At 39.7% G+C, this 23044-nt stretch overlaps 1 protein-coding gene across 8 annotated transcripts in view; it reads left to right on the forward strand.

Moving 5' to 3' along the window:
- Window positions 1-23044, forward strand: part of Ryr3 (ryanodine receptor 3) — a 556303-nt gene that overhangs the window by 222939 nt on the left and 310320 nt on the right. For all 8 annotated transcript variants that reach the window (XR_013438866.1, XM_078049887.1, XM_040274327.2 and 5 more), the window contains exons 10-12: window positions 1058-1214; window positions 13274-13447; window positions 16960-17081. Coding sequence is in view for 7 of the 8 variants with exons in the window: in XM_078049887.1 (XP_077906013.1) it covers window positions 1058-1214; window positions 13274-13447; window positions 16960-17081 (453 nt within the window). In the remaining variant the exon portion in view is untranslated. The remainder of the gene's footprint in view (window positions 1-1057; window positions 1215-13273; window positions 13448-16959; window positions 17082-23044) is intronic.

A 23044-nucleotide genomic window follows, 5' to 3' on the forward strand; every position in this document is an offset into this window, starting at 1 on the left:
ATTTAGTGTAAAAGAAATACTGTTTTTTAAGAACCACCTACTTGTTAACTAGCTTGGGGCATTTACATTCTTGTCCTGTTAAAATCTAATGGTAGTATGCCCTTTTTCTCAGGATAGTAGACCTTCTCAATTAACTGACTTTTTAAATAAGTCAAAATAGGGACATACATACAGTGTTTGTTATGGTTGTGAATTCATTGTCCCAGGGACCGAAACATGAAGAATTTAAGATTTTTATATGTGATTTGGGTCCACTGATTCTCCAAATGTTGGACAAAGTGTAAAGTAATTTAAAAATATTTACACATATATCTCTTAAACATCTTGTTCTAATTTAACACACCTTATTCTAATTTAGAAGATGAATTTTGAGTTCCTAGTTTTTTTGGCAGATACTTTCTCCATGACAAGCTGCCATAATTTGGTTGAAAGCTGATCTTTTGGTGAAGGACCATGAAAAGATTTACATTCAGCACAGGATCTTCTCGATCTCAATCGCTTTATTTAACTTGACTTTTCTCCATAGAATTTATTTCCTTCTAGCACAGCACAGTGTTTGCTTACCTATTGTGCTTGTTTATTTTCTACCTCTCTCTGGGAGGGATAAGCCTCACACATTTGTTTCTTTTTTGACTATTTCTCTTGAAGATAGGACTGTTGGTGGTAGTAAAATGTTTGAGTTCAGATAACACATTTGGAAAGGCTTTGCCTACCCAGATACACATTTTCCTGAAAAGGCAAGCTTTCCATCTATTTTTGTGCTTATTTGCATTAAGATTCTTCGGTGGAGTGAAGGGAAAATTGGCAACTTGGGACTTCCAGTTACGTTAAGCCACTGACCTGCCTTCAGGATCATGTTCCTTGTCAGGTTTTTAAGAGGAAAGAGAGCACAGTGCTGAGTCAAAGACACATATAAGACCCTAGGCCAGGCGGAGGTTTGGTCCAATATCCTTTAATGATGAACTTTAGAGCAGGGCAGAAGTCCATTGGCATGTGTAAGAAAGCACAAGGCATATACTGACAAAGACTAATTTTTGTATCTGCTTCCTCCTCCCAGCTGGAGTGGCAGTAATATCCGATGGGGCCAGGCTTTCCGACTCCGGCATCTCACCACAGGGCACTACCTGGCTTTGACGGAGGACCAGGGCCTTCTGCTGCAAGACCGGGGAAAGTCGGACACCAAGTCCACAGCCTTCTCCTTCCGGGCATCAAAGGTAAGTTGTGAAGTAGATTGTGACCCTTCTCTAAATGAATGATGAGAAACCTCCAGGTAAAACTCTGCCTGATAAGGAAGTAAGATGAAGCAAAGTAAAATTGGAAATCAGAACTATACTAATCACTTTCTTCTGTTTTGAATTGAGTTTTTGGAAGAATATATGCCTTTGAGTAAAGGATGAAGTCTTGAGTAAGAGCCCCAGAGAACATAAGGATCACAGGAACAGACGTTGTTTCTCAGGGTCTAATGGGAAATACCACTGCTGTATACTGCAGTCTATGTTGGCTTTAATAAATTCTATGTTATATGTCTCACTCCCCTAAAGAAACGGAGGCATGAATGTCAGAACATTTACTTGCCAAGCATGGCAACTCACAACTGTAATCCCAGCAGCTCAGAAGGCTGAGGCAGGAGGATTGCAAGTTCTCAGGAAGAGCACTGTCCTTCTTTGAAACGGGAACACTGAGTCTATTCCTCCCATTTTTATTGTTCTCTAGTCCTTTTAAGCAGAGAAATTCTTTGGCATATGTTTTTCTTCCCCAAATTGCCCTACACTAGAATTAGACTTTTCCTACATGTATGTTTAAAACAGTGAACAATGTGAGCCTTGGCAATTTAATGAGGCCCTAAGCAACTTAGTGAGACCTGTCTCAATATAAAAGATAAAAACGGCTGAGGATGTGGCTCAATGGTTAAGCCCCCCATCCCAAGGTTCAATACCCAGGACCAAAAAAAAAAAAAAACTACATTACTACATTTACTTAAGTCATGCAATTTATTTCAGAGAAATTGGAACGATTCGAAGACATAATTCTGGATATGACATGGTCTTGTGGTTGTATTGTACAAAGTTCTAGTACCTTCTCCATCCTTTCTCACGGCAACCTCTACTTCCAAATCTCTTAACTTCATCCTACTCATCCTCAACCTTCAATAAGAATGGATCCTATGCTAGTGAGGTCAACCGAAAGCGAACAGCTTTGCCGTTTGATGTGTATATAAACACCTGGTTTTTTTCCCCCCCAAACCTCTCACTTTAAAGCTCAGCCAGGTTTTGATTCTGTATAACTCAGGGTTGTATATAGTTGGGTAGTCAGAACTGCATGCTGCACTAACTTCTGATGGACAGTTGGATGTTCTGCCACTTGATGATTGTTCTGGAAAGACCATCCAAGCATAAGAAGGGCTCTGTATAGATGTGTGCACAGTTATCAGAAAGTCTGTGCTTCTGAGAGGAACCCTCAAAGTCTCCTTTGGGAATTTTATCTGTAATTTCATTCTTCTTTGCTCTTTTCCAGAATAGATTTGATTTCTGTTCTCAACATGATTTCAGGGAAGGGTTATTGATGATTCTGTTCATGCAGGCTTGGGTTGAAACTGACGGCTGGATGTTCTGTGGGGCACTGCTGTTTCCTGATGTGTGGGAAGAGACCGGTCTTTCAGAACTGCCCTTCTTTGAAGCAGGAGCACTGAGCCCTTTCCCCCACCTTTATTGTTCTCTGGTTCTTTTAAGCAGAGAAATTCTGTAGCATATGTTTTTCCCCCCTCCAAATTGTCCTACATTAGAATAAGACTTTTCCTACACCTATTTTTAAAACATTGAAGAATGTGAACCTTCTGCCCATATTTTCCTAAACTCGCCTCTGATGTCACTTTCCATCTACTCCTTTTCCAGTGGCCTATGGACTACTTAAATTCATTATGGTTTTTTGAGCATATCTCCTTCACGTTGTAATCAATACTTTTTTTTTGATTCCCAGCATAAGTAGGATTTTAAATTCAAATTCATATCTACTTAGTCAACATTTTGGGCTCCAGGAAGTTGTTTAATGCAGTATAACTTATTTTAAAAAAAAAGCCACAGAAAAGTTTAAGCCCAGAGTCCGGCAGAATCTCATCCTCCCCTAAGAGGCAACTGGGGTGTGGAATGGAGGTTAGAGTAGCTGGAAGGAGGTGGAAAAGGAGAAATGACTCATTATGGCTGATGACCAAGTAGGTGCCTAGGTGAGGACACCAGCTTGGCCTTTCTTTACCGGAGCACTCCATCCCTGGTTCCCCACTCCACTCTAGATGTACTGGATGACTACAGGGTCTTTACCATCTCTCTTGTAGCTGAGGAGTCAAGCAGCCTCCCAAGCAGCTGGCAGGATCCATTCATTTCTTGGCTTAGCCTTATAGAGCATGGCTCAGCACTGTGCCATAGTCTCTGGGGAAAGCCAGAAAAACTCGGAGGACCACAGGATCCTCCTAACACTCCTTCCACCTGGCACCACTTCTGGCCTCTGAATGCATTGATCACTAAAAGGCCCATTGCTTATCTCCCAAGTCCCTCCATTTCCATGCATCTGGAGGCAAGCAGCTGATAGCTGGAAAGTCTTCAGTACTGTGGAGGCAACCAGCATAGCAGAGCTGGAGGTAAAAGTCACCCATGGGTCACATTGTCCTGTGCACTTGGCAGTGTGCCCACGGTTCACTGAAGTCACTTTGTTAGAAGTTCTCAATAACTCTCAGTACAGTAGTGCTCAGCCCAGTTACCCTCATTTCCATTTGAAAGGAATCGAAAGTAAAATTACCTAGGCTCCAAACAGGGCACAAATGGCTGTGTTCCCACAGGAAATTGGGGCTTCCTTGGGATGTCATATGGAAGGAATATTTGGCATCTTAGACTGTGAAGTTATACACAAAAAAGAAAAAAAACCATGTGGGGCACACACAACTCTGCCATACATTATCCACATTGCTGTGGGGGAGGTACTTGGTTTCTCCAGGCCTTTAGTAAGGAAATTCCTGCCTCACTAGTTGCAGGATATCTTGAGAGAACACTGCTCTGCCCCCACATAGTAGTGAGGATCCCAGCTAACCAAGGACAGGAGTTGGAGACTGTTTTTCCATAATGCAAAGGCATTGAGTCGTCTTGCCATCTTCTGACCCGTCTTCTGACTGTTACAGTTGTTAGATGACAAAATAGACAAAAGAAAGCAGTCTGAGATGACATACCAGGATCTGGGTGGTGGTGCAGGAATCAGGCCACTCAGAGAGGTTGAGACAGTAAGCTGTGTCCTATGTGGGTGGAATTGGGAAGGAAGTGGGACGTTGATCTTATTCTCTTTGTAGGCTAAAGGATACGGTATACAGAAAAAGAGACCCCCAGAAAGAGCAGTATTTGGGTTTAGTCATGCGTTTTGGAAAGGCACTGTGTCACCTGAGCCATGAGACTTTTGGTAACGGTGAGCTTCCCACCCTGCCAGGTGGCATTAGCCTATGACAGCTTTGACTACTAATTTGGGGGCCATGGAACAGCTGCCAGTGCTCAGTAACATTCTTAGCAAGCAGCCCTGACAAGGTAGTAGGTACCCCTGGGAATCTTGTGTGTGCCAGACAAGATGGGGGTGTGAATGAGCCTTGCTGCAAGGTGACCACATCCAGACCCAGTCTGGCTTGGGGTGTGTGTATGGGAGGGGAGTATATATATGTGTATATATATATGCACACATATCGCATATATATACATACAAAATATATATCACACATATATATTCACCTACACATACAATCATGTGTGTGGATATATATATATTCTGCTATAACAGGAAAGTGATCTAGGTCAAGATCCTCCTACCCTCCCTTCAGCAGGATGATGCTGGTCAGAGGGAGGTCTGGGATGATCTACAGTGTGGCACCACAACCTTACTCTTAAAGTGACACTGGATGAGACACAGCATGGCTTCTGAGTTGCCTAACTCTGACCTTGACTTCATGTGCTTCTGTCAGACCTGGAACACAATTCTTAATCTGTTTGTACTTCATCAGTAGTCTGTCTTAAAAGATCTGTTCATATCTGACCTCTGCCTGCCCTACCACTGTCTCTTCCCACTTGCTCCGGGTTGTATTGAGCTCCAGCATATTAAATATTTATCAGTCACTGAACGTGTGATTTCTGCCTACCACTTGCCTCTAGAATGCTCCACACACCACCACTAGAGAGTTCCTTCTCTCCTTCTCATGCTTCCAGACAAGTGTCATATGTCCATAGGAAGATACCTGTTCGTGCTTCTGTTATAGCCATTGTTCCTCAGCCTGATGCTCTGCCTGACAAGGACCTTACAGACTCTCCATTCTTGCATGTGTGTGTGCGCACGCACGCCAGCACCTTACACAATGTGCACCTGTAGCAAGTTTGAAAATTGCTAACTGAAGGAATGCCTAAATCTGACCACACACTGCAGCACAGAGTGGAATCCATTCCACCTTCACCTCCGTCATATTTGTGGAAATGTTCTGTCATCGTTGTGTAATCATTTTGCTGTAGAAGTCCGATCACTGGACATGTTCAATGAGAGAGATTCATTTTGTTTTGAACATCCGAGTCAAATTTCTATGAATTTGATTTCATGTCATTTTTGCATGCTCTTGACATTGCAAGGCCGTTCCCTAAGGATTGTCAGGTAATGTGATTTAATATTTACTCTGGCATGGCAATGCTATTTAGATGTCATGTCTCAATGGCAGTTTACAACAGCAAATTCCTTTCATGGAAGGGTGAATTAATAATGTTAAAGCAGGCCTGATTACATGAAGCCATTTATTTTATAGCCACTCTAAAAGTGCTTTAAAAGGCCGCTTCAAATGACCATACCGTAAGTCTGGAAACGACTGAGATGGAATCTCAAATTTTACCCATTTCATTGCATGAGAGCGTAGAGCTGTCACTGTTTCCACTTGGAGGAAATTTTTCCTTGATGGCAAAAACATTAAATTGAATTTGGGAGGCATTTATCAAATCTCTGCTGTGTGCTCAGCATTGTGTTCTTGGCCAGGCGTGACGCTTCTACCTGCCTTTCACGTGCCCTCCAAGCTCAGCTGCCTGTAGCAGCCCCAGAGGAGGCAGCTGGCTCCTGGTGCATCAGCGTGTGCACACAGTGCTGCGGGAGTAGAGCTGTGTTGGGGGCCATCCTTGCTTGTTCTGCCTGTTTCCCACAGGGATCATCAGCTGAGGAGGGGAGAGAAGGAAATGGGGACCCAGATCCAAATGTCTAGGCCCAACACCAGTTACTGCCCTTTTGCTTTAAATCAAACCTAGGAAGGATTTTTAAAATTCAAATTGGTGTGCTTTCTTTAGTCTCTGTTGTTCTAAGCGAACTGAATGGAGAAGCAATCAAGGAAAACCAAGGGCTGTGAAGTGGAAGAAACCTGGATTTGAACCAGGGAGCTGCAATTTGTTTTTCAGTCTTAAAGTCCCTTTTTATAAAAATAAGGATAAAGAAATGTGCCTTGAAGGATTTTGGTGAGGATTAAGTGAGATGAGGAAAATGACTTGTGAAGCTCTTTCCCTATCCATTAGATGGGTGTTGTGTTGCCCACTTGGAGGTGGTGGTACGGGGATTAAGTGAGAAATATGGAGAGAAGAGCCCAGCAAAGTGGCGTGGCCTCTGCTCAGAAAATGTGCCTAGCCTAGTGGTGAACCTGAAGCAGGTTGTCAACAGCAGAAGGCCCCACTCATCTTTCCCCCAACAGAAGAAGCTTTGTAGCCGTCCCAGAACCTACCAGGCTCCTAATAGTGGTCTGCTGTGTGTGCGTGTGTGTGTGTGTAAGGCAAAAATAAGATTTCAAATTCTTGATGAGATATTCAGAAGGGGACTACATTGGTGTAGCCCATAGGTGATTCCTCAAGTTTTCTCCAGAGACACCTAGGAAACAGTGGGCTAACTTGGACTTTGTTGAAGGCTCAACCTGGCAATAGTGAATGGGCCCCATCTTTCCTTCTTTTCTTCTGAAACATTTTTGGATGCTTATAGTCCGTGCTGGAAAGATAGTTTCTTGACCTCTGTGGACCCAGGTGGTTTAATTGTGTTCACTCTAATGAATAAGCATGAACTAGGATCTTCCGGTCATCATCCTATATAGTGTTGCCATAACTTAAAACTCAACCGTCTCTGGCCATGTTTCCTGCCAGTCCATCCTTCACAGTGATGCTGAAATGGCTCTTCCAAGCTGCAACCCTGGTGTCTCAAAGGCTTTCCATGAACTACCTTAGTTTTTTTCCAAAAGGTATTCTCAACAATGATTTTGTGAGGAGAGAAGCAAAATGCTGCCTTCAACAGAGCTCAGCAGGTGGCTTACTGGGGCTGTGATGATGTTGTCATTTGCTTTTTATGTAGGACTAGGAAGAGCTTTTGCTCTTGTAACATTCTCTTGGTCTCTTAGAAGATACGACGTTTGTCTAAAGTCTTCTTTTCCCACAGAAAGAGTGTGAACTTTGTGAGTCTGAGAAGCAGCCTAATAGAGCTTCTATTTGAGTCCTTCTTGGTTTAACCGTTCTCTTTGCCACATTGTGCTCATCTAACTTGACTGCTTCCCCTTCCAAATTTCCTATTCTGCTATGGCTTGGCTATAATTTGAGTGTATCCCTCAAGGGTACATATGTTAAAATTTAATCCCCATTGTGAGTTATTAAAAAGGTGGAAATACGTTTTTACTGTGGTGTTCAAAGATGGGCCTTTGGGATTAAATAAGGTCATGGAAGTGGATTCCCCCATGATTAAATCCTTATGGCTTCTTAAGAAGAGCAAGAGATGAAAACAAACACACATAAGTCCCTGTCCCTTGCCAAATGATGCCCTGCACCATCACCTTAGGACTCTGCCAGCAAGAAGGACATCAGTAGATGTGGACCCTTGAACTCCCAAAACTGGGAGCTAAATAAACGTTTTCTTTATAAAGTTACCCAGCTTCAGATACCCTTTATTATAGTAATGAAAAGCAGAATAATAGACGTTTTTCTCCTCTCTCCTGTCTGAGCTCACATTAGATATATAAGACCATTCCTATGTTCCCTAGCAAAATTGTTCTATCTCACAAGCTACGGTTGTATTTTTTTAAATTTTTTATTATTCTTAGATATACATGGCATTGTATTTTGACATATGTACATGGAGTATAACTTTCCATTCTTGTGATTGTACACGATGTGGAGTTACACTGGTCGTGTACTCATATATGAACACAGGAATGTTATGTCTGATTCATTCTACTGTCTTTCCTATTCCCATTCCCTATCCCTTCCCTTTGTTTCATTTTGTACTTTGAATACAAACCTTATCACCTTATTCTAATTATTGACTCATCAATCTAACAAGCTTGAATGAACCCATTCATTTTCTTCACAAGGTAATACTGTGTATCTTTAACTTTTTCTTTCTAATAGCTATAAACAATTAAAACATTAATACAGTTAATTACTTAATTGTGTTAATGGTAGTAGTAACTATTTCAAATCTATTAAAATGACAAATGGACTTTGGAATCATATCTGGTTTTGTATTCTATTCCATTTTTTGCTAACCATGTGGAGTTGAAAAATTTGCTGAAACTCTACATACCTGTTTTATCATCCATAAAACAGGGTAATAAAAACATCAGGGCCATTGAAAGATTTAGAGAAAATGTATGTAGTACATATTGCTTTGTGGGTCCTTGGTAAATGCATGTGAGACTGTGCCGTCATACAGGACTTAGCACAATACCTGGCTCAAATGAGGCATCGAGTAAATACTAGGCCTGACTCCCCTCTCTGTCCTTCAAGCAGTCCTAAGCCAGTCGCAAGAGTAGCAACTTGATCATCTAAGCTAAATGCTAACATGACAGTTACGATGTGCTCTTAAGCATTTCCTTAATGAGCTGTCAATAGAGGCAGAGCATAATGATCATTGCCCTTCAACACATATTAGGCCAAGTAGCCTATTCCTTCCCAGAGTCAGCTCATCCCCTAATATAGGCAAAGCTGATGGAGATAAATCGATACACAAATCAAATGTCTGCAGAACAATAAAACAACAACAAAAACTGATTTGCAACCTAATTCAAACAGAACGCTGAGTGAAATGCAAAGATAAATACTAGTGCTGCGCTCTGAGTTTTCAATCTGGGAGGGGACAGCTGATGGACCAGCAAAGTTTTCACACTCACTTTAATATGTGACTATATAAAGACTCGGGGATGACAAAACACATAGTTTAGGAGATGGTTGGTATTAAAGAAATAATTTGTCACAGTTCCCAAAAGGACTTGCCATACCACACGGGGTCATGCAAGGAAGTACCAAGATCAGTCAGAAGGCAGAGGGAGCAAGGGGAAAGTGAGAAAGAATCTTTCTGTGGTTCCCATGGAAAGAAGTGGGCTAGACAGGGTTAATGAGTTGAATAATTTCAGCAAGCTGTGGAGCACAGGGGAGAACAGTTGTCTTGGACCTAGCCAGTGGTGGTTAGGGCCTGGGGATGGTGGCCTGGAGGGAACAGGCCCAATTGGTTTTCCTGTGAGACGTATACTCTCAGGTGAATCTGTCACTCTCTTTAGGAGTTGGCTGACCCCAGGAAATGTAGTACCTGCAGGGTTTACAAGACCATGACATCAAGAGGTGCCAAGGTGTCCTTCAGTTTTGGAGATAGAAATGTATGATGGATGGGATGTGATCCTGTTTTTCTTTTTTTTAATGCAATTGTCAATCACATCCTGGTACAGAAGACAGAAGAGGCTCCAGGAAAGAAACCTTGTTGTTCTCATAGGCCCTAGCAACATGAGGCTACTGTACATGGAGCCATGTGGAAAGACAGGTCAACACAGAACAAGAGACGCAAGAAGATGTTGCCTTTGGATTCCAATGAGCAGGGCAAGATGGGTCAATGGTTTAGGATATGCTAGTTGGAATAATTGCACAGGTCCCTAAGCTGTAGAGGTGGTCCCTATCCACTATCTGGTACCTGACCTTGGGATGCTGAAGGCAGAGCAATAGGGTCTCCTAAGGTGTGTGGGCCAGGTAGAGGTCTGGCTGTGGCTTGTTTAGTTTGCACATCAAAGATATGCATCTAAGCCCTTTGCTGTCTCTATGAATCGGGTTGCCCCAGGAAGAGCTGGCTCTCCCTAGTCAGAAAAGTTTTAAAGATACACAGAAAAATTTACAGATGTATAGATGTGCAGATGAGATTGGAGGCCAACCAGCAATGTCAATAAATGTGCAAAGAAAAGAAACATTTGGAACACTTGGGTAAATAAATGCTCAAGATTGGGGATGTAGCTCAATGGTGTAGTGCTTACCAAGAATGCATGAAGCCATGGGGTTTGATCCCCAGCTCTGCAAAATAGTATTGTCATCACCACTATGTTCTAGTAAGAACTTTGGAAGTGAGAATCATGTTCCATAAGAACTTGGAAGTTTTGAAAGGAAGTGATGGGTTTAGCTGTATTCTTTAGGAAGGTCCAATTTCTAGCACTAGTGCAACTACACCTGGAGCCATACTGACATAAAATCTGAGAGAAACCCTGGTTTATGCTCTAGTCAGAAGGAAATCACCAACCTGCTGTCAACCAGATCAGGCTTCTCTATCACTGACCTTTTATGTTCCCTTGCTGATTCATCATTGTTGTTGTGTAGGACAGGCTGAGTTGTTTTTAGTGTTGATTTTGTCTTATGCTTTGGTTTTTGTTGTTACTGCTATTTAAGTTAGAAGTGACCATTGCAGTGGCTACTACAGAACTTTGGGAGATGATGTTTTGTAAAAGCAAAGATACAGAGGGACACTGTGTTCTATAGAGAAAAATGACCCCTTTATTTTACTTATCCTGGAAAAAAAGATCTTGGTACTTATTTTCTTTTGAAAAAAACATACTTAAGTAAGTAAAAAAAAAAAAGTGAGAAGATAAGTGAAGTTGATAGTTGATAGTTCCTGGTTAAAACAATGCATATTCACAAACTATCAGAGAGTGACAGCAATGTAACTATTTATTTTTAAACAGTCATAGTGTGTGTTATTTTTACTTCACTGCATTGTCTATAATTGGAAAACCAGGCTAGGCATAATAATTTTGGCATCTTATAGGTCCTATCACTGGCTTGGATGTCTATAGAGCTGTGGGTATTTGTGAGACAAAAATCAGGTATCCATTGTTTGGTAGAATAAATGCATTCTTGACCAATTGTGCACAAAGGAAGTCCTAACTTACAACTTCTATTTTCTCATTGATAAGTTTGTTATAAAAATTGGAGCTCTGTCCTCTGTATGTGTTCATTTTGAGAAATAAGAAATCATATTTAACAATCCAGGCAATGTTTCAGCACACATATTTAAAATAAAGAATTCTGATATAAAATATTAATGCTGCTCAAAATGGTACTGTAAATGTGTATGAAACAATGAATTTTACTTTCCTGAAGGCCTGAAGGAAAAGAAATGCACTGAAGTGCAAAATAAATACATGTAGAAGAAAAAAAACTATACATGTGCATATATAATATATATTCCATCCTCTCTGTTAAGTACTGATAGGTATTGAGTTCTGATAGGTATTGAGTTCACTGTATTAAGAAACCAAAATTAATTGTCCTGATTCTTTCATAGCCTGACAAAAAGAGTTATATAAACAAACACACTGACATTATGATGTGCTAAGTGCTCAGTAGAGGAATGAGGCTATTTCTGGGGAATATAGCAGAAGAGAGTAACTCTTCTGTTTTCATAGAGAAGATGACATCTGAGCAGGGTTTTGAAGAGTGTGTAGAAGTTGAGAGCGGTGTGGAAAAGTACAAACTCTGACACTTGACTCTTGCTCTAAATCCCAGCATTAGTCCTGGAGAGACTTAGGTTAACTTCTCATCTGTAGAACGGGGACAATATTTGTAGTCACATCAGAGTCCTTATTATGAAGAGTTAATGCCTGTACGTGTATAGAACTTAGAAGAGTGCGCTGAGCAATGGAAGGGCTTAATACATTTGCTGCTATTGTTCTATCATTAAGAGTGGAATGTCATTGCAAAGGGAACAGCAAGCTGCATTTTTTTCTATAAAAAATTCAACATGATGCCTAGTTAATAGCTTTTACAAATGAGCAATTTAACGCAAGATGTCGAAAAGAAAGGGACTTAGAATAGAGTCATTCAGAACAGAGCCACAGAGGCCCTGACTGATGAAGAAGGGGAAAGTTACTGTGCACCAGGGAGCTCCTTCATGACATGCTCTTGTGATAGACACTTCAGGTTGCCACCAAGTGGTTACCTAAAATGCAACAACTCCCTTTTTCATACTGGAATGAACTAGCAGGAATTGAAGAATGAAACCCACTGACTACACACAAAAAAGCACAACTGTGGCAGCCCTGTGTTAATTTTTCATCACTGATAGTGAATAACTGAGAAAAACTGACTTAAAGGAGGAAAGATTTGTTTTGGTTCACAGTTTCAGAGGATTCGGAGGATTCAGTTTATGGTCAGCTGGCCCTGTTGCTTTTGGGCCTACGTTGAGGCAGAATATCAGGGCAGGGAATGCACGATGGACAAAGCTGATGACCTCATGGTCATCAGGAAGCATAAAGAGAGCAAAGAAGAGGCTCTTCCCAGTGACCCAAGTTCCTTCCACTAGGCCCCACCATCTCCCCACAGAGCCACAGACTAGCAACCAAGCATTCAACACTTGGCCTCTGGGGGACATTTAAGTCCCAAACCATGATATAACCCTAGGGACACTAATGTGCAAATTACTGTTAAGGCACAGTAGTACCCCCTGCCTGCCCAAAGAGTCTTCTTTCTCTGTCGATTTTTTTTTCTGTAGAAAAATATATAATATGAACAAATAAAGTCTCTGAGGCAAGGTAGTTTTGTAAAATAACCATTAAACTTATGGAGGATATCAATTGCTAAACAATGTTAATTGGCCAGAAAAGGGTTACTCATTAAAGTACCTAAATCAGCATGAGGAAAGTGGAAAATATAATGGAAAATTATGTAAAATCAGAAGAGGGAACCTACCAAGAGCCTCCTTTTCCACGAACTTAAACAATCACTGAAGTCTCCAAAACATGAAATCTATTGATGTACAATTAACAACAGGTAAGGGAAGCAAGCCTTTCTGAGATCCTGACTTAGACAGGCATGTCATAATTATTTTGGAAATTTTGGCTTAAAAATTCTGCATAAGTAATTAGTTTTATATATTGAGTTTCTATTTAATCAAGCCTGTGTTAGTGTTTATTTTCTTTTTTAATTTTTTCTTTTTTTTTTTGTATGAATAGGAAATCAAAGAGAAATTGGATTCCAGTCACAAGCGAGATATGGAAGGCATGGGAGTTCCAGAAATCAAGTATGGGGATTCCATCTGCTTTGTCCAGCACATAGCCAGCGGTCTGTGGGTCACCTACAAAGCACAAGATGCCAAAACATCCCGCCTGGGACCTCTGAAAAGAAAGGTGAAGGGTCAGAAAACCAGTCTAAAATTATTTGGCACTGAATTGGGAGCAACTGCGCACTAGAAGTTATTCTGAGGATCAGGTGGACATAATTGTGCTTCATTTCTGACTCTTCTAAAGGGTGATTCCTTGATCAGTTATACACAGTTCCTATAGTACATCAGTCTTGGTTACTTTAAATCCATATCCAACTAAAAAATAAGTTCATTACATGGAAAATCTGTGAGGAGGGGTGGGATATGTTTGACTTACTCTAAAACCTCATCTAAATGACTTTTTAGTAGTTTTGCTCTTTGGGGATTATCCACATCATTGCTTCCTTCATTTAAGTGGATAATGGAGTTATTATGCAATTTTCCTAATACGGAGATTAAATAGTTTACGGAACAAGTGCAGAGTGCGTAATGACAAGCCCATAGGAACCTACACGAAGAAGGCAGAGTTGCTGTGGAATGATGTTATGCCTAGAGGTGTATCCAGATTTGGGTGACCCATCAACCTGCCACAGTTGGAAACCAGCTAAAATACATGCAGAATCTTTTACCAGAAAGTCAATTGCTATAGTAGTGTTTTTGTTATTAGGAACCAGAGAATGAATGCCAAAGGAGTGTTGCTTTTTGCATGGAAACCCTTTCAAAAGATGAGTTTGGATGATCAAGGAGTTCCAAAATTCTACGAGGCACTGTATATTGTAGTTTGGGTCTATCATCCTAATATGGTAATGTCAGAAGTTTCCAGAATGATGGTTATAATACAAAAGGATGTTGTTAATAACCCATAAGGTGATATTTCACCCTTGTATAAATTAAAACATACCAGGTAAATATCCAGAAAATGGAAAATTAAGAAGAGACAGACTATAGAATAAATAACAGGTTGCACAGACTGGCTTGTATGCTTTCAATCTTCTAAAAACAACTACAAAGGCTAGGTAAAATACAAAGCAATTTGTTTCTATACCTAAGACATGAGCACTAATGATCACACAGAATGCACCAAGGTGAATCTACCTTCATCTTTTCTGCTCTGTATATTTGCTGATTCGTAGAATAGGGAATGGGAGGTCTCGTGTTAGCTCTATTGCCCTGGAAGGACAGATTAGACGAAGGGTCAACCAAAGCTCTGAAACTGCAGAGCCAACATTTCAGAATAGGGTGCACTAGAGAAACATGAGCCTGAAATTATCTTAAGTTTACCACAAATGGAGTACGAAGCCAAGAGAGCAAACAGAGGCTGTAGATGTCAAGGGGAACAGCAAAGCAGAGAAGTTGATGGTATGGCAGTACTAGGGAGATGGAAGTTGGGGCTCAGGGTATCCCAAGTTAGAATGGCCCTGAAAAACCGAGTAGGCATTCAACTGAATCCCAGAGGATTCACACCCCAGGAGTGAGAACTAAACCCTGGGAATAAGGGCAAACTGAAAATAGGCTGGTAGAGAATGGGGTGGCGTTTGACATCTATCTGAATCCTCTATAGAATACAATGTTGTTTACTGCCTTTATAGTTTTTCAAACTTCCTAAGGCAATGACAGCATTTAAAGAGTGGACTGTATGGATCTTATGATTCTGGGTAGGAGGGGAAATCTCCAAGGACTATCCAAAAGGAGAGATCCCAGGTTGCATGGTTGATTTATTGTGCCTCTTCCTGCCCATAGATTTGACTTGCTGCAGAACATGCAGAAAGAAATTGGGAGAGCCTCCGCATGTTGTCCTATTACTTGGCCCTTGACAGGAATGCACTGCTTCATTTCCTAAGGAACAGGTTAAGTTTCCCCTCTAAAAATGCAGAGGATGTCCAAATCTGTCTTAAGAATTATATAAAATGGACAACCCAGGAGCCTAGAAAAACTAAAGAGAACAAACAAAATGAAAGAGCAAACAAATGGTAGCTAACTTTAAGGGAAATGCCCCTTTCGCTTTCCCACCCTGGACTTCTCTCTACCTCTGGGTGTGGGATTTCTCCATGAGGAAAAGGAACTTGTGAACCAGGCTGCTGAGATCAATAGGGGACAAAATACCAACATTCTAATCTCTCCATTTCTCCCAGTTCTCATTACTTTCTGGTTTGGCTGGCCAGTTAAAATGTGTTATCTGAACAAGCAAAATGTAAGAATTTTGGTCTTTTGGGACCAGAAATCTGAGACTGATGCCAAAGTAAATATGGTGGCATTATATTGTTAGATCTAAATGTGGTATTGTTCACCAGTTTCTGGGACGTTCTGACAATATTTCCTAACAGGGGGTTGTGTCTAGTACTAAGGCTTAAGCTGCAATATGTAGATGGAATGAAAAGCCTTTTTTAAAAAAATGAATAGAAACTTGTATGACTCTGTATTCCACTTCTTATGTGACTTGATTATAGTAGGACATGCCTTCAAAATAATAAAAAGATTTTCTCATGGAAAGAAAAATAAGTTGTTCCTTATGTTAAAAATGACAGAGACCAAAACTCCTACATATATTTTTGGGAGCCTCACATTTAAATCATAATGACGCAAAGACTGATTTTGAGGACCCACAAATGGTCTCTCTCCACTTTCAACCAGAGAAGACTCTGCCCAGGAATTGAATCGAGATAGAACCATCCTACTTAACATCTGCACATGCTAGATCATTTTTATGGAAAGAGTTACCCCCTCACCAAAATGGTGCTTTATCCACTCAAAAAGCTGTGTTATTTCCTTGATGATCAATAAGTAAACTTAGCTTCTATATAACCAGATATCTATAATATATTACCTCTTTTAACAAGCATTTCTTGAGCATCTATCATGTTATAGGAACCATGCCAAATGATTTACATGAAAGTCATCTAAATCTCCAAACAATCCTCTAGAACAAGTCTATTTGCAGTATAAGTAACTTGCCCAAAGTTAAACAGCTGGCAAGTAGCATAGCAGGATTAGCTGGCAAGTAGCATAGCAGGATTAGAAGTAAGGTTGCCTGATATCAGAGCCCATGCTTTGCAATCCCCTCTCTAGTCTCCATGAGAACCCGGCTACCATCTTGAACTGATTTCCTCAATTCTATAATTAACTAACCCAGTGTAACTGTCCTTCAGTAGAGAAATCCAAATCTGACCCCAGGAGAGGGTTTATTTTAAATTGTCTTTGTTCTTCCCCAACTTATCTCTGGAGGAAAAAGCCCTGAACAGAGTGAGTTTTCCTGTTTTTCAAGGGTAAAGTTCTCTGTTCATTTTAAGAGAAAAACGTACTATAAAGTATGTTTTCACCCTTTAAAATTGGCCATGTAGGCCCAAGGACTTTATTGTAACTCATACCTTGGTGGCACATAAAATTTCATTTTCATCAAAGCCCCACGTCTCAGGAATGATTCACATGTCAGTAATGGGGCATGTGGGTGAAATAACTTTGTTAATGTCCCGTTTTCAAAATGAACCCAGGGGAACTTGGTTGGGGGAAGGAATAAAAAAGGAAACTCTGCAGAAAATATTCACTGCCCAGCTTGGAGTAATGCATAACTGAGGCTTGCTTCCCTTGCCCTGTGAATAGGTCATCCTCCATCAGGAAGGCCACATGGATGACGGACTAACACTGCAGAGATGCCAGCGTGAGGAGTCCCAGGCTGCGCGGATCATCCGGAACACGACGGCCTTATTCAGCCAGTTTGTCAGGTACGTCAGCTCCTGCCCTTTCTCTTCCAACCCCACCCACCCACTAGGAGTGTTTCCAGGAAATAGCTCAACACCAACAAAGAGTCTTCCTAGAGCTTAGGGCTGAAATTTATTTTTCATGTAGGCAGATGACCTTTAACCAGCTTTACTCTTTGCCCAACAAACACCCAGTCCCATTCGTTATTCAGATTGATGGAATGAATAGAGAACGTGTTTGAAGGAACATTAAGGGAAAAGAGCTGGAGAGCTTTACATCCCTTTTGTATTCGTGTGTGCAGAAGGAAGGAGAGAATAGAAATCAATCTGCTCCTTTGTGCTATTTAGAAAGGGTCTCTACATCACTCAAGTTGTTGCTATGGTTTGGACCAAAGTAGATCTGCAGTGAAAATCCTGGGTTGTCCAAATACAGCTGGGGCTTAAATGAGAGAAGTGTCTGAACTGGCTGCCTGGATGGCAATGCCTTCAGCCTAAATGGTGCTGCCAAAAGGGAACTCAATTCTCACCAACTTCTGTAAGAAACCAATTGTGCTACAAACAGTGCAGTGTTTCCAACTATTCTTCTGTTGTAGGAAAATATCTCTGAAGCCAAGAGGTTGTAAATTACATGTGTGAATTGGCATGAAAAAGAACTTCTTAAATATATTTTCTTTTTTTTTTTTTTTTTTGTTGTTGTTGTTGTTGAAACTGCAGACCAAATTACTGTAGTAAGGGCATAGGCTGAGCTGCTGATGTAATGCAGAATAAATTCCTTCCTCCCTCCCTCTCTCTCTTTTGGTACCAATATTGAACCTAGAGGTACTTAACCATGAAGCAACATCCCCAGTCGTTTTTATTTTTTATATTGAGTCAAGGTCAATATAAGTTGCTGAGATTGGATTTGAACTTGCAATCCTCCTGCCTTGGCCTCCCAAGTCGCTAGAATTATAGGTGTGCACCACCATGCCCAGCTTCTCTTTTAAATAATTATAGAGTAGAGGTGGTTTAGGAAAAATAAGCAGCTCAGCTTTGAGGGTTCAGGTTCCTTCTATCTTGCTGCTTTAGTATCTCCTACAGGTTCTTAAAAGTATGTGCCTGGACCAGCACAACAACAACAACCCTACAAGCTTGTTTAAAAATGCAAATTCTCAGATTTGACCTCAGAACCTATTGAATCAGATACCCTGAAAATAAGATATAGCAAATCGTATTTTTATGGTCCTCCAGGAGTTGATGATGCATGCTAAAGTTGAAACTACCGCCCCAGAGTAGAGATCTTAACCTCATCTTCATGTTGGGTTCATCCAGATAGCTTTTTAACATTCTGATGTCTAGGCTATGTCTCCATCTAGTTCCATCAGAATCTCTGGAGGTGAGATCCAAATTCCAGTAGTTTATTGAAGCTCCCTAGGTGATTCTAACATTCAGCCACAGTTAGAACCACTGTCCTTGCATATTTTCTTCACCCACACAGTCAAAGACAGTGAACACCACCTTGTCTGAAATCTTCCCTGCAAAAAGAAAAAAGACGAGTGAATGACTGATAGGCTTTTAAAGGATATGATTCAGAAGTAGAGAATTTATCTAGCATTACCTTGGCTAAATCTTAGTCACACAGCCAAGCCTAGTTTCAGGGAGGCTGAGAAATATATGTCTGGCTGTCTGGCTGTGTACCCAGTATAACTCAGAGATTCTGTTACTATAAATTGAAGAAAGAGTGATAATAGAAGTATTTCTACTAAATGATGGAACTGAGAACTGAAAGTCAATCTTTTGTTTACTCTTGGCTCTGACACCAGTTTCCTGTGACTCTGAGGAAAATATATTCTCTTTTCTATGTCTCTTTACTTCCAGAACCTACATACCTCCTTCAAAAAAGGATCTAAAAATAAGTGGCTTAATACAGGCAGAAAAAGATAGCTGCAAACAAATATAAGTTATTCATGTGGCCCAACTAGCACCAAAATCATCACCATCTACATAGGGTGGTGTTATTTATCTGACCTCCAATTTGTTCAAACACTTCTCTTAAATCTTTTATAAATTTCAGCAGCCCCTGCCTCACATATATTCAAAAATTAATTCAAAATGGATTGAATTTAATGTGAGATTGAAAACTACATAAATATAGGTAGATGAAGATATAAACATAAATTTTCATAGATTAGGCAATGGTTTCTCAAATATATCAAGAGCAAAAGCAACAAAAGGAAAAAAATAGACAAAAATAACTAAAAATGGGCAAAGGGCTTGAATAGACATTTGTCCAAAGAAAATACACAATTGGTCAATAAGCACATTAAAATATGCTCAGCAACGTTAGCTATCAGGAAAATGCCAATCCAAACCACAGAGAGATACCCCTTTACACCAACTAGGATGGCTATAATCCAGAAAAGTTAATGAAGTGTAAAAGAGAGTGTGGGGAAATTGGAACCCTCATACACTGGTGGTGGGAATTGTAAAATGTTGTAGCTACTCTGGTAAATAGTCGGGAGATTTCTCAAAAGGTTGACCATGAGAGTTACCGTGTGACCCATCAATTCAACTCCTAGGTCTATGCACAAGAGAAATGAAAGCGTATGTCCACCCATACACCTGTACACAAATGCTCCTTTTTCATAATAGCCCCAAAGTATAAACATCCCAAACATTCATGAGCTAATGAATTGATAAATGAAATGTACCATATATGTAATATGAAAAATATTTTGGCCATAAAATTCCTTTTTTATGGCCAAATTCTTGAACTACTGATACCTACTACAGTATGAATGAACCTTGAAAACACTGTGCTGAGAGGAACATTCACAAAGGACCACATCATATGTAATTCCACCTATGTGGAACATCTAGCGCAGGCAGACCTGTAAGACAAAGAAGTAGTCAGTTGTTAATCTGGGCTAGAGTCTTTGTGAGGGGAGAGTGTGATTGCTAATGCATGTGGGGGGTATTTTGGAGGGCTTATAAAAAGTAGGAAAACTGGTAAGGACTGCAATACTGTGAATACACTACAAATCATTAGGCCTTGTGGCCTTTCCATAGGTGGACTGTATCATATGTGGATTATATTCTAATAAAATTTCTTTAAGTCAGTGGGAGTTACATACCTGACAATGGGGAAAAAAATGTTTAAACAACTTTATTGAGGTTGATTTATATATCGTAAAATTCATTTAGCTTTTAATTCAGTGAGATTGGATGTTTACAGAGCTTACAACCATCATCATTATTCAGGTTTAGAACATTTCTATCACCCTAAAGAACATCTCTTAAGAACATTGCACATTATTCTAGTTACCATCCCCATCCCCGGGAAACCACTAATTGGCTTTTTTTTTTCTTTTTCTCAAAGCATTAAATTGATAAATAATTTTTTTAAAAAGTCTTCTGGATCTTTCTTTTTCACTTAGAATTATGTTTTTTACAGTTTATCTATGTCATTTTGTCCCTTTATTTCTGAGGAATATTTGTGTGTGTGTGTGTGTGTGTGTGTGTGTGTGTGTGTGAACAACTGTGAGTGTGCAGAGAGAGATGGATAGATTCATATCACATTTTGTCAGTTGTTGCACAGTCGGTTGTTTCCATTTTAGGTTACTATGAGGAATGTTTTTATAGATGTTAATCTCAAAGTTTTTGGATGTATCCTTTGATTTCTCTTCAGTAAATACCTGGGAGTAGAATTACAGAGTGATATGCAAAATTGTTTAACTTTTTTGTATCCTTTTTTTGTGGCAGAATGTATATAATGTAAAATTTAGTATTTTAAAATCACTTTTTAAGTGTACAGTTCACTGACTTTAAGTCCATTCATCACTGTGTAACCATCACCATTATCCATCTCCAGAATTTTTATCATCAATCTTTGCGTTTTTGGAAATAACTCCCAATTGTTCTCTCCCACTGCCTATGGAAACTCTTTGGTTTGTTCTTTATTTTGGTACCAGGGGTGCTTTCCCACTTAGGTACATCCTCAGCCCCCTTTTTTTTTTCAACAGGGTCTTGCTAAATAGCTTAGGATCTTGTTAAGTTGCTGAGGCTGGCTTTGAACTTGTAATCCTCCTGCCTCAGCTTCTTGAGCTGCTAAGATTAGGGGCATGTGTCACCACACCAGACTATGGAGACTTCTGTTCTACTTTCTGACTCTTCGAATTTTACCATTCTAAGTACCTCAATTTTACCATTCTAAGTACCTCCATGTTGTAGAATGTATCAAAATTTAATCCCTTTTTAAGGTCAAAGAATACTCCATTGTGTATAAATACCATGTCTTGTTTATTCGTTTATCCCTCAATAGACATTCAATGTGTTTAGCATTTTAAGAAACTAAAACAACTTTCCAGAGTAGATATATCATTTTACAGCCCCCTCAGAAAATGTGTGAGATTCCAGTTTCTCCACATCCTTGCCCACATTTACTGGTATTTTTTTTTTTGTGTGTGTGTGTGTGTGTGTGTATGTGTGTGTGTGTGTGTTAGAGACAGGGTCTCACTGAGTTGCTTAGTGCCTTGCTTTTTTGCTGAGGCTGGCTTTGAACTTGTGATCCTCCTGCTCAGACTCCTAAGCCTCTGGGAATACAGGCGTGAGCCATCGCACCCAACTATTGTGATCTTTTTGATTATATCCATTATAGTGGGTAGGAAGTAGTGTGTCATGGTTTTTATTTGCATTTCCAGAATGAACAATAATATTAACTATCAATTCATGAGCTTATTGACCATTCAGGTTTCTTCTTTGATAAAGTGGGATTGTTTTGTTTCTTTGAAATCAGATCTTTTGCCCTCTACTTGAGATTTGTGAATTCTTTGTATCTTCTGGTTACAAATTCTTTACCAGATTTGATTTGCAAATATTTTCTCCTAGTGTGTGGTTTTCCTTCTCATTTTCTTGATGGTGATATTGAAGTGTTGTTGAAAATGTTTTACATTTTGATAAGTTTAACATCATAATTGCTTATGGATTATACCGCTGATGTCATATCTAAGAACTCTCCCTAACCCAAAGTCATCAGAATCTTCTCCTTTGTGTTCTTTTAAAAGTTTTATGATTTTAACTCTTACATTTAGGTCAGTGATCTATTTTCAACCAATTTTTGTGTAGATTGTGAGGTAAGGGTTTAAATTAATCTTTTCATATGGGGGTCACATGGCTATCAGATTTTTCTCTGCATAATTTTCTGAAAACACTACCTTTCCTGACTGAATTGCCTCAGCACCTTTGCCAAAAATTAAATGACCGTTGATCTATGTGCCTCTCAGTATTCAAAAACAGCACTCTTGATTAATATAACTATATACTAAGTATTGAAGTCACGCAGAGCTCTCTAATTTTGTTCTTTTCAACACTGCTTTTGCTTTTCTGAGTATTTTGCTTTCCCATGTACATTTTTAGGGTGAAATTGCCAATTTCTGAAGAGATAAAAATGGCATGCTGAGATGTTGATAGATATTGCATTCAATTCACAGAATAGTTTCAAGAAGACTTGTTTTAGTAATGTTTAGTCTTATGATCCACAAACATGGAATGTCTCTCCATTTGTTTATTCTTTAATTCCTCTCAGACATTGTAGTTTTCAGTATATAAGTCTTAAGTTTACTTTGTAAAACTTATTCCTATGTATTTGAGTTTTGTTGGTGCTATACTACGAGTAAAATTATATTTTAAATTTGATTTTGGATTGTACATTGCTGGTGTACAGAAATACTCCTACATAGAAACTGAGTATTTAAAAATACTAATACACTTTTACCTAATGGAAATACTTTTTTTTTAGTTTTGGTGGGAGTTCTTCATTGTCTTGTTATTTTGTTTTGGAGTTTGGGGGGGGCAGTTATGTAGTTTCTTTAGAATTTTCTACATACAGTACTGTGTCATCGGTGACTAAAAGTCTTATCCTTTCCAGAAAAGATGCCTTTTATTTCTTACATGATTATAATGGCAAGAATGTCCACTACAATGTGGAATAAAAATGTTGTGAGCAGATACCC

This window comes from Ictidomys tridecemlineatus, chromosome 5 (genome assembly GCF_052094955.1).
Source record: "Ictidomys tridecemlineatus isolate mIctTri1 chromosome 5, mIctTri1.hap1, whole genome shotgun sequence".
Classification (NCBI taxonomy): domain Eukaryota; kingdom Metazoa; phylum Chordata; class Mammalia; order Rodentia; family Sciuridae; genus Ictidomys; species Ictidomys tridecemlineatus.